Source organism: Perissodus microlepis, chromosome 11 (genome assembly GCF_051167445.1).
Source record: "Perissodus microlepis isolate ML-2025 ecotype Zambia chromosome 11, ASM5116744v1, whole genome shotgun sequence".
In the NCBI taxonomy this organism is placed as follows: domain Eukaryota; kingdom Metazoa; phylum Chordata; class Actinopteri; order Cichliformes; family Cichlidae; genus Perissodus; species Perissodus microlepis.
In genome coordinates this window covers 28,356,639-28,372,056 of record NC_140471.1, presented here as the reverse complement: position 1 = coordinate 28,372,056, position 15,418 = coordinate 28,356,639, and the positions used below count along the sequence as shown (strand labels likewise).

General features: G+C 37.4%; 2 protein-coding genes across 3 annotated transcripts; both read right to left on the bottom strand.

The window, feature by feature from the left end:
* Positions 1–1,480: 1,480 nt before the first annotated feature.
* On the bottom strand, positions 1,481–7,180 carry vsig10l (V-set and immunoglobulin domain containing 10 like). Its single transcript, XM_084943855.1, has 12 exons — positions 6,069–7,180; positions 5,507–5,839; positions 4,950–5,228; positions 4,601–4,861; positions 4,150–4,396; positions 3,771–4,045; positions 2,969–3,061; positions 2,318–2,542; positions 2,098–2,217; positions 1,955–1,995; positions 1,662–1,748; positions 1,481–1,573 (listed from the first exon to the last, which is right to left on the bottom strand). Exons 1-12 carry the CDS (start codon positions 6,139–6,141, stop codon positions 1,499–1,501), a joined length of 2,109 nt encoding a protein of 702 aa, XP_084799981.1. The 5' UTR covers positions 6,142–7,180; the 3' UTR covers positions 1,481–1,498.
* A 100-nt stretch (positions 7,181–7,280) lies between these two features.
* etfb (electron transfer flavoprotein subunit beta) lies at positions 7,281–15,417 on the bottom strand. 2 transcript variants are annotated; one of them, XM_084943860.1, is made up of 7 exons: positions 15,333–15,417; positions 10,713–10,871; positions 10,138–10,296; positions 9,955–10,017; positions 9,199–9,357; positions 8,652–8,863; positions 7,281–7,926 (listed from the first exon to the last, which is right to left on the bottom strand). In XM_084943860.1, exons 2-6 carry the CDS (start codon positions 10,815–10,817, stop codon positions 8,693–8,695), a joined length of 657 nt encoding a protein of 218 aa, XP_084799986.1. In that variant the 5' UTR covers positions 10,818–10,871; positions 15,333–15,417; the 3' UTR covers positions 7,281–7,926; positions 8,652–8,692. The 2 variants fall into 2 exon arrangements, with proteins under 2 accessions (XP_084799986.1, XP_084799985.1); XM_084943859.1 differs by lacking the exon at positions 15,333–15,417 and adding an exon at positions 12,228–12,370.
* Between the last annotated feature and the right edge of the window lies 1 nt (position 15,418).

The window sequence follows — 15,418 nt, the reverse complement described above, 5'->3', positions numbered from 1 at the left end:
CGTTTTCTCCTTCTACCACACTTCACCACTTCCGCATTTATGTGCCTCCCAAAGACAAGATCACCTTATTCCGAAGTAAAATCTGCTACATAATCATGTACCACAAAAGAAATTGACTGTCATAAGGGATGTTGAAGGGTCTATAAATGAGCCCCACATGATTTCAAGTAAACATTAGAAATGAGAATTGATTTTTATACCTTTAAATTTAGTCGCTTATGTTAATCCTTGTCCATTTGTGTTCATCAATTCTTTCCATTATGCTGCAGCGTCTTGTGTGGATGATGCTCAAGATCTGACATTAATGTTTATCGAAACATTAGCACTTCTAGCATTGGGCTAGAAAAGGATAGTTCCCACTAGGTCAATTGACCTTTTGAACAAAAACACTGAGTTGCATCATGAGATTTTTGCATTTAGATGATTTTAAAACAGGGGCTGATCCCAAAGGACCATGTCAAGTCATATTCTTGTCTCAACAGGGGAACTATCGACTCCACCACAATGAAAAAATAAAAAGTTAATCGGTCCATAATTATTATGGTGACGATGGGATCTAATGGTGAAACATATGGCTTGAGGATTAGGATATGCAAAACAGCATTTGCTGGGGAAATCAGCTCTTCCAAGGAAGTGATACTTCCTTCTTCACTCTTTTTCTAACTGTAGTGTAATTACTTTAAACATTTATAGAGGTGGTCACACTTGCTGACGATCAGTTAATAGTGCTCTCTTAATTTCTATGAGAGCAGTAAGGGCTTTTCACAGGACTGCTTCTGCATTTTGGCCTAATTTTTCCTAAATAAATAACTATACAGTGTAACATGCCATGTTTGTAGTTCATCTCTAACATAATTTTAAGAACTGCTATGAATTTTAAAAGAAAGTTATTTTTCATGACATTAGATTCCCCAGAAAATGTAGGAAACAAACAGTCAAGAAAAACATGAACAAAATCAAGATTTTATTAAAAATTCTAAATTCAAATAATGTTATGCCAATATTTTTAAAACAACAGAAAAACCTGGGCGAAAGCCCATGATGCTGGCCTACGAAAGTGCACTACTACACAGGATATTAACTTGTCCTGTATTTTAAAAATTATCCTTTAATTTTTAAAACAGCTACCTAAAAGAGAGAAATCCCCCTGCATTTAAAAGAGTCAGGTGGAAAGGTCAGGAATAGTGGTCAAACTGCTAACCAAACTAATAAAAACATTAAGAATATATATATGTATATATATATATATATATATACACATACACACACACACACACACACATACATACATACATACATATATATATATATATATATACACACACACACACATCTATCTACAAGTGGAAATCTCAGTTCTCACATATAACAGACACACAGAATGACAGAAGAATAGAGATCCTTATTTTAGATATACAATATACAAAATAAATACACAAAAAGGGTTACCATCCACATCAATACAAATGTTTTTTTAAAAAAAAAAAAAAAAAAAAGCTTAGACGGTTGTAGCAACTCTGGTAGGTGGAGGAGGGATAAATGCGGGCAGAGACACTGATTTTTCAGAGAGAGTCTAAAAGAAAAAAGAGAAAACCCTTATTTTCTGTGATAAATGGAAGCAGTTACCCACTACATCTATTTATTTGCTATAGTAAGACTACCTTCTGTAACCTGTTGTAGTCAGGGGGGGACTTCAGCGCTCCTTTCAGCATGTTATTCACGGTGATATTTGGTTGGCTGTTTTTTACCTGTGGAGGTCATGACATGCACAAAATGTAATCATCAAATATAACAATGATTCATTGTGCAATGTGAATTTTTTTTTAAATAAACCAGGCTTCAACACAAATGCAATATGAGTACAGTGGGATGAATAGTAGTTAACTGTAACTAGCAGTAAAACTATCCAGATAAATTCCTGCACATTAATTATGCTGGCTAGTGTATTTCAAACCTTATCAACTGCTCTGGGAACTGGATATCTTGGCTGATGACCTATGAAAAGCAAACATAAAAGTCCAAAGAAAAGCATCACAGTAAGTAAAGTAAATAAGTCAGTGTAAATGTGATTTATATTTAGTATTTAAATTCACCTACTTTTGTTCCTGATGCAGTAGACACCAAGGTAGATGAGGCCAATCAGCAAAAGAAGGAACAGAAGGCTGCAGGGGATTCCTGCTGCAATGCCAGCAATAGCAGGACCACTCAGTCCTTCACCTGCCATCAACACGACAGACAGTAACCAAAAATGTTACTACTGTAGGCTCATCACTAACAATGAGATAAGAGCTGTTTCACACAGACAGCTGTGCTATACCTGGACCAATTCGTTGGCTCTTAGACGGCTCTCCATTGGTCATACGAGCTTTGGGGATGACTTGAAACCAGTAGGTCAGCTTGGGATCAAGGAAAAAGATATCCGTACTCCTGGCAGAACCAGGTTTCTGCTGGATTGTGCGATATACATTTGAGCTGCTTTTAGTCAGAGGGGCATTGCGATTTTTGCTCAGAAGGTCTGGTCCTTTCATTTGGATGTTGAACCCTTAACAAAATCACACACAATTCTGTTTTGTACCATCACAATTCACAGAGGAAACCAGTTAATTCTAGCAGATCTCTCAAGATTTCAGTGATCAATGTTAGAGCTTACTGAAACGGATAATTGTATATACATAAACTAGCCAATACTAGCCATAACCAAAACTGGCATTTGATTTTCCTAGTAGTTTCATCTTTAAAATATTTTGCCCAAAACACAGCTCCATGTAGATGGTAGTTTCACAGACAACACATTATTTACACCCCTATCTTCTATTTTGAGTTTCTGTTTTCACACTAGCAGTAGTCATTCACATGGGTTATGGAATATCAAAACAAGAAGGGTGAGTCTCTGTGTTTTTTCTTTAGAGATAATCTTGTGAAGATAAGTCAAACTAGCACATTTAAGACCTTCCCTTAATTTTAGTACCTGTAACAACAGACATAGATGGGACCTCCCAGGTCAACGTGACGATGGTTCCGTTTCGGTTAGGGAACAAACTGGAATCTGAGATGGATGGTCCTGGAAAGAGAGAGGGATTGTGAGAGTAGGGGAGATCAAGGAAGGGCAGAAGAAGGGGGGAGGCGGGGGTACACCAAAACTGTAGAGCTTTGTCTGAAAGGAAACTGCATTCTCAGGTATTACTTAGCTCTTTTTCTGAGGGCCCATTGTGCCTTTGTTTCAGGCAATGCGAGCAGTACTCCAAAGCAGCAGAATCCTTACATTTTAATGGCACATATTTAACTTTAGAGTCGACACAAAAATGTCAAAATATGTTCAAATATTTTATTTTTAAGTGGATCTGCAAATAACAATTACTTTGATACCACTTTCTCAACTTTGATTTGAAAACTCTGCTTTCTAAACATTACTGCCTCGGAACTGAGAACCTAAAACAAGAAACTGTTGGTTATTTTTGTTAGTTATTTTAATTATAAAACCAGCTGAAGATTTATGTCCTTACATTTTCACTCATCTGACTGTTTCCTTTACTGTTTTACATAGGTTTTTCTGAATACAATTTTATACTTTTATCTACCTAGATGTGAATGTCGACTATTACTTTTAGTTGCCAGTGTTTTTATATAGTCAGACAGGTACATTTAAAGATCTGAGTAATCAACCCCTTTTTTAACAAATTATTTTAACTAGTAACTTCCATCACCTGTTAAACATGGTAATGTAAGAAATATATTTCTCTATAAAATTAAATTGAATAAGTGAGTTATACCTTGTAGCTGAATTTCTCTTTTCTTGCTGCCCAGAGGGTTCCTGCATGTGCAGGTGTAGTTTTGGAGAAGAAAGTTGCTGACATTGTAATGACGAATCATAAGCTGTGAGGTGTTGCTGCTGATCTGGTATGTGGACCCGTTGGTGACAGTCTCATTGCTACTGAACCATGACACAACAGCTTTAGGCGATGCCTCACTGAAACAGCGGACTGTCACCACTATTTTGCCCCCAGAGTCAACTGTGGTTCTCATAATTGGAAGGAATGCTACAGGACTACCTGGAGAACACAAGGTGCCTGTTTAGACTCGACTGCCAAAGTCAATAAAGCACATTATGCATACATTATGTGGATTTGTTATGAGTTAAAAATTTAAAACTTGCTTGCAGTGATATTGCACTTATTATGTTCAACCGGGTGTTCTGCCATGCACTGGATTGTTTTCCCATTTAGATTATCTGATGCATTGACGGTTAAGCTGAAGTTCCCTGCTCCACTGCTGGAGTTGCTTAGCTCTGAAAAAGACAGCTGGGCCTGTGGGGTTCCCCCTACCCATTCACAGTGATACTGCAGGTTGATGGCATTCAGTGACTGCACCGAGCACTCAGGGTTGCCCACTGGCCGCTCTGTCCCAAGATAAAATGAATCTGTTATTAATGTCTGGGTACACATTTAAATATTTTATTTAGATAAATGTAAACAGCATTAGATGAGTACTATGTACTATGTACAGCAAACCATGACAAACTAAACTATAATTCTCAATCCAGATTGAGAACAATTTCACAAAAACATGACCTAAAAGATAAAATGTCAACTTTTCCACATACCATAAACAGTTAAGGTCATGTTCTTTTGGCGGCTTTCTTTTGTATCTTCATTGACCAGCCTGCATGTGTAAACACCTCCTTGACTGGTTTGTAAATTTGTTAGATTCAGAACTCCTTTTAGGGAAATGATCTTCCCACCAAAGACCCACTCAGCGATTGGCTGTGGGAATCCATTAGCCTGACAGGAGAGGTTCAAAGAGTCTCCTGCTAAATAAAAAGACTGAAGTGGATGGGCCTCAAGTGTAGGCTCATCAGGTCCATCTATAACACACCATGGAGAGTTATACGAAAACAGGGATATAAATAAAGAAGACTTTAAGCTGTAAAACTTTTAAACTGTTAAACTTACATTGCACAGAGACATTTTGAGATGCTGTTGCATTTCTGAAGGGGTTTGTCAGTAACACAGCGTACTCTCCTGTGTCATTTCGGTTTGGCCTGAGGATCACAAGACTATTTGCCTGTGTCTTCACTAAATAGTGTGAGCTGTTTTTTATTTCAGTGCCATTGAAGAACCACATTTGTTGCTCAAACACTCCTTGGAGCATGCTATGCTGCAGGGTGAAGTTCTCAGTTCCCTCTTTGATAAGACCCGGCTGTGAGCTCAGAGTCAAGCTCTGGATGTATTCTGTAAATAAAAACATGAAAGGAAAGAAGAACCACTAGATGATTATATCTACTCTAGTATACTGCCTTTCCTTTCTAATGCAGCAGTCTTATTAAGACGGCAGGTACATATAAAAGATAAACTGCATAACTTCTCAAATGTCAGATTTCATTTTTTAATTTTCATTTATGGTTTGTCTCAAATATTTAAACAGTTGTTTAATATTTAAAGAGTTATATTTAACATTTTATCTAAGCCATCAACAACAGCACGTCTTCCAGCCAGATATGCCCACTCACCAAATATTTTCAGAGTGAAAGTAGTTGAGGCTCTTTTCATTCCAGATTTAACCATTTCGATGGTGTAGTCTCCGGTGTAGTTAAGTGGAACATTAAAAAAGGTGAGGGATGCACTTTGTTTGTCTATCCTGATTACACTACTTAAAGTTGCAGCTACAGGTGGATCAGCCATGGAGTTTATAGTCCATGTAGCAATACTTAAAACCCCCTTAAACCAACTAACAACTGGGTCAGAGGCACCACTGAAGGACACAGCCAGAGTCACGTTTTCGCCAGCTAAAGCATTCACCAGACTGGGACCAGCAGGAGAAACCAGCAGTTCACAGCGGGCACCTGTGAGGATGTAGCCAAGTAACTGAATTAGAGAGGAAATTGCAAGGTCACGCAATAAGTCTGCTAACATCAAAATAATGCCAATTAAACAGAATTACTGTCGTTTAATCTTACAATCGGGAACAAACGCACAAAAAAGCCCTCTTTTTCTAACCCTAAAATTTTTTAATACTAACGAACAAAATCACACAAATAAGTGTCATAACACGTAACTACGCTTTCTTCTCACCTTGGAAAGTAAAATATGATAAAACGGCCAGAAAAAACAAACTTAATCTCTTGAATTCCTTTACGCAAGGCATTTTTTGTAAAACTTTAAGCACGCTTGTTATTAGAAGCAAACGTTTGTATTTCCAGTGCAAAAGCAGAGACGAAAAATAAAAACGTCTTGGTAATGTCCTAAAGCGGTAACTTCTGTATCAGCGGAAGCTCCAGCGGTGAGCGAGGCGCGTGAGTATCCCACCTGTACTAACGCGATTGTGCATGTGAGGCCACGCCCCTTACGTAATTACACACAACAGCCCCTTTATTTGTATTTGCTTGCTGATAAAATAACATACGACATATCAATATTTTCTTAATACAACTGGTATAAATATACCAGGTATATTACCTAAAGAAGAGGTGGAGAGAACGTTTAAGTAACAGTATCAATTGAGTATATCAAAACAATAAATCTGTAATAAAGTGCTATAATAACTAGCCTATATTTTGAAATCATGCTGTAAAATGTAAAAAAGAAAAAAAAGAAAAAAAAAGAAGAAAAGAAAACCCATTTTCAAGGAGGCAGTTTTATTCTAAGCAAATAATGTTGAAACTTCTTCTGAAACCTGGATTCCATTTTTCTTTTCACAGGCGCTCTAATAATACATTACAAATTAAAGAGACATGACCTAAGAATCACGCTTTTACTAGTCTTAAAAAAAAAAAAAAAAAAAGTATTAGGACCACACTTATGATTAAGCTCGAAACACTATAGTTTGAGATTAAACCTGTTGTTTTAAGTCAAAAAACCTACACAGGTACTATACCCTTTACAAAATGCCTTTTGTAGACAGGTTAGAAAAAAAAAAAAAAAAATCATACTTAGGAATCAGTTTTGGTAACTTGGAAATTATTTGTCTTTTAGCACATAAACACAATATGGTGGTAAATAAGACACAATAAGATCTGATCAACACATTTTGGACTATAACTAGTAAAACAGTATTTAGCATTTAGCATTAATATTTAGCATTTCAAGTTTAATCTCAAAATTTCAAAATGAACAATATTCTTTGTGTCACTAATGCTCTGCCGTACAAAATGAACATCAGAATTAAAAATTTAAAAACTGCTGCCATTTCACGGGTTTTAAAAAATGCCTTGCAGACTAAATCTAAAGGATAAAATGTAAGCTACTGTAAACTCAAAGGAAATGCCAAGAGACCAGACACAGCTGTAGATATGAAAAAGACTGGCTGCTTTATTGTTATTGTGATGTTCTGTACAATCAAAAGAGAACTTAGGCGCTTACGGTAAAATTCCAATTTAGGATCACGTTCCCCTGCTCATACTGAGAGACACCGTCTAGTCAATCCTTGAACTCAGTCACAGTAGTCAAGATATTAATGCTAGCAGACATCTTCAAATCAACATGTTGGGTGGTTCTGTATTTACATACGTCATTTACAAAAATTGCACCTCTTAACATGTCTGACTACAGATATACAAGAATTAACAGATGAGGATGAAGAAGCTGAAATGCATCAAACTGGTTAAGTTTGGGTACAGTTCAATACAAACAGCAGCATGAGTGATGGGAAGATTCTGGGTTTAAATTACTGCATAAACACCGCTTTTTATAGCATTGTGATATAATGAAACAAATGAACTACTCTACAAGTTCAAATGCATACACAAGACAAGATGATTCTTTTGGGCTTGTCTGACTGCGGGACAGTGTGTCTCAATATTTCTCCACTTCTATCAGTACCTCCCTGCATATCCTCAGGAGCCACAGTTTCAAACAGAGGGATTAGACCAACACATAAGCTTGTCCTGTGGTTGGGCTTATGTAGTTCAGTCTCGTTATTCATTAGAGAGTCCTGCAAGGAGAGAAAATAACATAGATAAGTAATTCAAGACAAGAGTAGCAATTAGCATCTTTAATTACTTTTTCTTTAATTGCCACAAGACACACAATATCATTTGCCATAACAAAATAAATGTGACTTTTTTCCCCCTCAAAATGAGATGAGATTGTTATAAAAAGGATAATAATGCTCTACACAAACAACTCTATCATTCATCACAAGAGTTAATTTTACTGCACTCTTAAAAAGTTGTTAATCAAGAGGTAGATATAGGTCTATTGTGGATAATTAATTTGTGGTATGCAATTTTCTTTTACCAATTCATTAATGATGCATTGTTCCTTTTCCCAGAATACCTTAAAATTAAAAATACTCTATTAATCTCTTTTTGTAAAAAAGGCCTGTTATAATTACTTGATATAATATAAAATTCATACCTTTTTTCAAACAAATATAGTTTAGAGTTTGCACAGAAATATAATTGTGGGATTTTTAAGATATAGATACAGGTGGAAAGGTCATAAATGCATGAAACCTATTAATACTAATACATGGGATCACCAGCTGAGAAGATCTAGCATACGTTGCTGAGGCACACTGTCAAGGGGAAAGAAAATGAAAATAGCAGGTGAGCTAGAAGGTGCTTAGTCATGCCAGAGAAAATGACCCTGATGTCTTTAAAAATGTAACTTTTTGCTTAACTCTCTGATGAAAACTATTAATTCACTGATACTCACCTCTGTTAGGTTCTGCACTCCCAGCTTATGTGCTTAAGCCTCTATACCCTCCCTGCCTCTTTCAGTTTGACCACTAGGTCTTCCACTGTCTCCACCTTCATCCCTGCCTGCCTCTGTGGAGGCTCCTCCACTTTCAACACCTCCAACCGTGAAGTCACGTCCACCCCCAAGTCTGCAGGCTTCACAGTAGCAATCTTCTTCTTCTTGGCTTTCTGAAACAAGTTATGCACAAAGGGTGAATAAAATAATTACTCCTCTTTTTTTTTTTAATTATATTTTTATTGGAAAAAAAAAAGGGGACTTGTTACAATAAAGTGCATTGACATTATTTAGTCAAAAAAAGAGAAAAGAAAAAAAAAAAAGAAAAAAAAGAAAGAAAGAAAAAAAAATTAGTCCTCTTTTTAACTACTTTATAGCAGGTTAAACTTAAAAGTAAACCCAGCAATTACAGTCAGAACCTGTCTCTAATCTTGTCCCAGAAATCAGCAACATGATCTTAATGACTTTTTAGCGTCTTTCGTTTCTGAACATCATTTCAGCTGCTTACCATGATATTAGGCAGTGTGGCATATCTGGGGGTGTTGAGTCGAAGGTCTGCAGTGATCACTGCTGGTGTGTTGATCTTAATATGTTCCAGACCACCATCGATTTCTCTGACCAAATTAATCTTGTCTCCTTCCAAGGACACCTCTGATGCAAAGGTACCCTGCAATGTGAAGATACGTATAATTTCACAAAATAAATACATTAAAAACAAAATTCATAGTAGGATCTCCCCTGGGAACTGTTCCTCTATTTTCATCTGCTACCCATTATATGGGACTCAATCAGTTAATGCCATCTGCTGGTTTGCTAGTGTAACTACAACTACAAATAATCTTGACTACAGGACTAATGTATGTAACCCAAATTTATAAATAATTTTTTACATTTACATTACAATGTCTGTCTATCCACGTGCCCAACCTGGACACTGTAAATAAGATTAAAATGCTCTGTTTTAGCCAGCCAAAGGAGAACTTCACTCCATCTATCCAGGCAGCCTTTGACTTTGGCTTTGTTGATATGTGCAGGATTACTGTAGATCTTACTGACTCAAACTAGCTTTTACCAACTTTGATAAGGTTAGTGAAGGCTATTGGGAACAGGAACATATCCTCTTATCATTACTGCTATACAACACCCACGAAGAAACAGAAAACAGAAAATCTACAAAAAAAGAAAAGAAAAGAAAGAAAATAAACTGATACCTACATAATTATGGGGTCAAATATCTCAGTGCTACTATTTAAGGTAGTCTTACCTGAGGCCAGTCCAGTAAAGCTGCTGTCATCTGGCCAGTCTGATTGCAATCATCATCGATGGCCTATGAAATAAACACAAGTCCTTAATTACTTAACTGCAGTGCAAGTATTCTTTAGAGTATGCAAACTAAGAACGCAATTTGAGAGAGTGTGAGGAAAATAAACTAACTGAAATCTTTAACCTGTTTGCCAAGGAGAATAAGCTGAGCATCCTCCTGTTTGGCAAGAGCTGCCAGGATCTTAGAGACCTGAAGGGGTCCCAGGTTTTCATAGTCTTTCCCACTCACATCCACATGAATGCCACGGTCAGCCCCCATGGCAAGGGCAGTACGGATGGTCTCCTGAGTTAGAAAAAACACATGTATGAGAACTTTTCTTTGGCTTGATGTTTGATGACAACCCTGAAATTATAATCGTTGATAACCTTAAACATATTAAAAGTACATTTATGTTAACATCATAATAATCACTTTCTGCTTACTGTGAGTCTGACAGGTTGTATGCATGGGATTTCAAAAGTTCTTTTACATGTAAAATAATACACCTGGAAAAAAGTGTGTGTGTGTGTGTGTGTATATATATATATATATATATATATATATATATATATATATATATATATATATATATATATATATATATATATATATATATATATATATATATATATATATATATATCTCAACTTGCAGCAGCTCCAAAGAACGCCAAAAAGCAGTTAACTTGCTAAATTACTGTCTCGCCCCAGCTCATTCACCTGCGACTGCTGTGGCCCACAGCTGACAGCCACAACCTCCTTAATAAGCTTCTTCTCCTTCAGCTTGACTGCCTCCTCTACAGCAATCTCACAGAAGGGGTTCATTGAGTGCTTAACGCCATCTGTCACCACGCCAGTGTTGTCTGGCTTCACACGGATCTGTGGAGAAACAAAACAATAACACAGGGTCACTACAGGGAAGCTAAATTAAAGAAACCTGTCAAACACAATGACAGAAACTTAGAAATGAACCGAACCAATACAAGGTGTTAAAAAGGTAAATACATCTAGTGATGGATATTTAAACAGATTTAATGTAACTGGCAGAAAACCTTTAACTAATCTTATCTTTTTAAAAAATTGGTCTGCAATAATCAATTCTGACACCACTGGCATTGATGTGCTACTATAATCACTTCTACTCTTTTGGAAAGTCACAAAGGTAGCACTGTTACTGGCACTGGGTAATAAGGCCTTGCTTTGGAGCTGCTGCGACTTCCATGCCAAATTGACAAAAAGTATATACATCTCAAGGGACTGGGCAGGGTGTTGAGGAAAAGGTCTTCCACAATTGTGGCCAGGATATTTGCAGTATATTAATGTTTTTTTATTGTCATTGTATGACAATAAAAAACATTAAATTAAATTAAAATTAAAATAAAAACATTAATAAAAAAAATAAGAAAAACCTAGTGGCTTTAACATTTCTGTGAATGGACCCTGCAATAAAGTCAATATAATGCAACTTCACTTATACAGAACACTTACCAGTTAAAAATTCAATTCTTGCAGTAATCAGTCAGTCATATAAAACACGAGTGATAAAATATAAAATAACATGAGAACACTTAATCTGACATTGCAAGCACGCGTGGGCATTTCCCCAAACTGCACACAATTTAAAATGGGAAAAAAATAAATAAAGCCAATGCTCTGAAAGTACTGACCTCTTCCTATCAGACCGCTGAAGATATAGTAATCACAGTCGCTTTAACACTGTGCGGATCCTGCTGAGAGCAGCTCAGGCAGGACTGTTCTTGCTGCAACATACACCAGCTAGTATTGCTTATTGATTATGGTGCTGTCCCTCAACTGAAGAGTAATGTTGAAAAGTAAAAAAAAAATATTCCCATTTGAATAACTGTTCCTGCAACATACACGCCTGGCTTACAAACTACTTTAAAGTCTGGGAAAGTCACTGGCCAATTTGCATGGAAGTTATGCCAGATGTGTTATACAACTTGCAAGAAGTCGTTTGCTGCCCTGCTAAACACAAACTCAGCTTCTCAGTATTGTGCATTAAATAAATGAATACATGAATTTGGCTAGAGACAAACAACTTATCTGTCAAAATAATATGACCGGTCAGTGGTGTGGTGTTGCTCTTGTTTCCACAACCAACTGACGATTTTAGGCTAACATTAGCTAGCAGAGCACAGAATGTCAAATAAGTGAGCAAAGAAAAATACCTTTAAAATCGCGAAAGAAAATAGGTAATTTGACCCAAGATATTACCTTAACTGCATAGTCAATGACACGCTTAACTCCGACGAGAACACGGCCAGACATTGTAGCTGAAACGTTTAAATATAACAGACAGCTAGCGCTACACAGTCACCGCAATGAACCTTCACTGAAGAAGCAGTCGGAATTATTTCAGGGTGAAACCAGAGGTGGGACTAAAGTGACCGCCCCCACTCTAGCCAATGAAATGTTGGCATTATCCAGCGTTGTAGGTTACGATTGGCTGTCGTGTGTAAGTTGGTTGATAAACTCAACAAAAAGTCGCCGGTCGCCGCAATTTCGTTGACTGAATAACTTACTGCGATTGTTGGTGAATGACACTTATATCACTTCCATTACTATCGTAATGATTATCTTATTGATCAACTTGGTTAAAATGAGTGAATTACGATTAACTACATACGAATCACACGGTGCCCCACATAGCTATGTAATAAACAAAACCCAGAGAAGAAAAGTTCCGCTTATATGGGGCAAAGGTCACGAATAACAGAGTGACATAATGACAATCATATTGAGCGTCAAAAAACGTTTTAACTCCACCTGATAGACGATAAGTCAGTGTACTCCTAGTGCCAGTCCCTGGCTAAATGGGTTGGGTTAGATCAAAAAGGTCATTCAACATAAAGTTTTACCAAATCAAGCATGCGGACCATTAAGAATGCTATTTACATGCAGGTTGCCATCAAGGTGCCAATAGAAACTGTGCTACTAGTGGCCGGAGACAAAGAAACAGGAGAGGGGAAGGCATGTTCAGAGCCAACAAGAGAGAAAGATAGGCGGGAATGAGGTGAGTGTGTGATTGTGAAAGCGAAAGAGCTGGCTGATATAATGAAGAGAAGGAAGGTAGATATATTGCGTTTAGAGGAGACCAGGTGGAAGGGAACGATGGCCAGATGAGGTCAAGCAAGAGTCTCAGTGGACTATAACATTATAGTCTTAATGATAAAGTTGTGAGAGAGTAAGGAGCAGGTGGAAGAGAGCCTGGAGAGGTGAAGGTCTGTTCTGGAGAGAAGAGGAGTGAACGTTTATAGAACTCAGATATAATATGTGTGTGAATAGGAGGAAAACAGGCATAACAGTGAAGTTGGTTGAGTTTAAATACCTGGGGTAAACCCAGTATTGGCATTATGGATAAGCCTCGGGGGTCCAGGCCTGCCCACTAAAGCCACTATGCCACCTCAGTTAAATTCTGCTAATAAACTTGAAGAATTTATACAATTTGGTAATGAAAAACATAAAGACCAGTACCATCAGTAAATTATTGCATTGCAAAACTCAATTTAATTATTCAGTTCACGGCAGTTTAGTACTTCTACGGCAATCATGTTAACCGGGAGGACACTGAGTGGATAGGCCTATGCAGGTCAGACTTTGGGAGGTACTTCTCATGTCTGTCTGACACCAAAAAAGATCATTCATCAGCTTGTGCATTTGGTTTTAAAGCATGACCCTACAAGAAAGCTGCAAAACAAATGGAAATGTGTTGAGGATATGTGCTCATCTGTCCTAGTGCATGGTGAGTTCACTGATCCCCCTTTGCATTTAGAGAAAATCTATCTCCTGCTTTGTCTCTTATAAATGGCTACATTTCTCTGTATGTGTATTATGTGTGTACGGCTGTAAGTATGTATAACATGTATAACGTATGTATAACGTATAACATAATGGTGATTAGTGACAGAAGGATAGTAGCAAGAGTGAAAATTTACAAGTAAAACCTGCTGTGATGTATAGTTTGGAGATGGTAGCACTGGCAAAAAGACAGGAGGCAGAGCTTAAGATGCAAATATTTACATTGGGAGTGACCAAAATGAACAGGATTAGAAATGTGTACATCAGAGGGACAGCTCAGGTTGAGCAGTTTTAGACACAAGGTTAGAGAGATATGGCTGAGATGGTTTGGACATGTGAAGAGGAGGGATAGTCCATGCATTGCACTAGGATGCTGAAGATAGAGCTGACAGGCTGTTGGAAAAGAGGAAGACTACGGAGGAGGTTCATGGAGTTAAGGAGGATATGCATAGGGTAGTGTGGAAGAAGAGGAGGCTACAGATAGGGTGAGAAGAAGGCAGATAGTCTGCTGTGGGGACCTCTAAAGGGAGCAGAAGAAGGAAGAAATATGTGTGTCAGTTGTAAGTTTATCGTGTATCAGGTTGATTTAAAAAGTTAGGAAAAAAACACACACACACAGACAAAATATTCAACTGTTTTAGCTTCCTACATATGGACATCACATTTTTGGGTTGTCTACCAAAATACAAAATTTTGCTCTTCAAGGGCCTGATATCCACTTACGAGGACATTATACTTGCCACTGTTCTATCGAAATTTAAAACGAATGTCCTCATATGTGGATCTCATTTTTCTCAGAAACAAAACTCAGGTATAAAAAAAATCACGTAATTCTTTGTTTTTACATTCATCAGGTCCCAATCAGCCCAAATAGCAAAGATAAAGTAAAAATGCATGCCATGAAAGATTTCGTTTCTTAGGGGGTTAATATGTATAATATAATATGTCCAGTGTTCACTGAAAATGTGTTATTAGCACACTTGTTTTGCTTTACTTTCTTTCTTTCGACTTCAGTTTGTTTTGTTTTTCTTCTTTTGGCCCGCAATAATTAGTAAAATCATGGAGGCAAAAATAAAAGAATAGTTTGAAATAATCTTCTAAGCTTATTTTTTTTTTTGTTATTAGAATACACTTAAATGCCACTTTGTACGCAAGTCTTGGCGTTAACGAAGACTAATGCGCTCATAAATAATAACAATGTGGCATTAATACCTTGCTGGTTCAGATCTGAGCCAGAACATCGTGCCACTCTCTCGCGAATTAATAATAATTTTAAAAAAAGCTACGTGCATAAGTTACTTGTGGAGCCTGTTCGTTACTCCCAGATCACCGACAGAGAAGCTTTTTGTTTGCATTTTAATTGGTTTGCAACACTCAGTGTCTTCCCCACGCTCTAGCTGATGTTAATTCGCACTTTTATGGTCACCGGTGGGGGTGAGAAACCGTAGCGAAACGTTATCGACCGTGGTCCCCGGCAAGCAGCAAATCCCTCCGGCGCGACAGCTGATCGAGAGGAGTTACCTCGGATCACCCAGAGACAGCAGCAGCGGCCTCCATTTTAACTTCGACACCGAGCTGTACCTCACGTGTCCTGGGCTGTCTCTCTC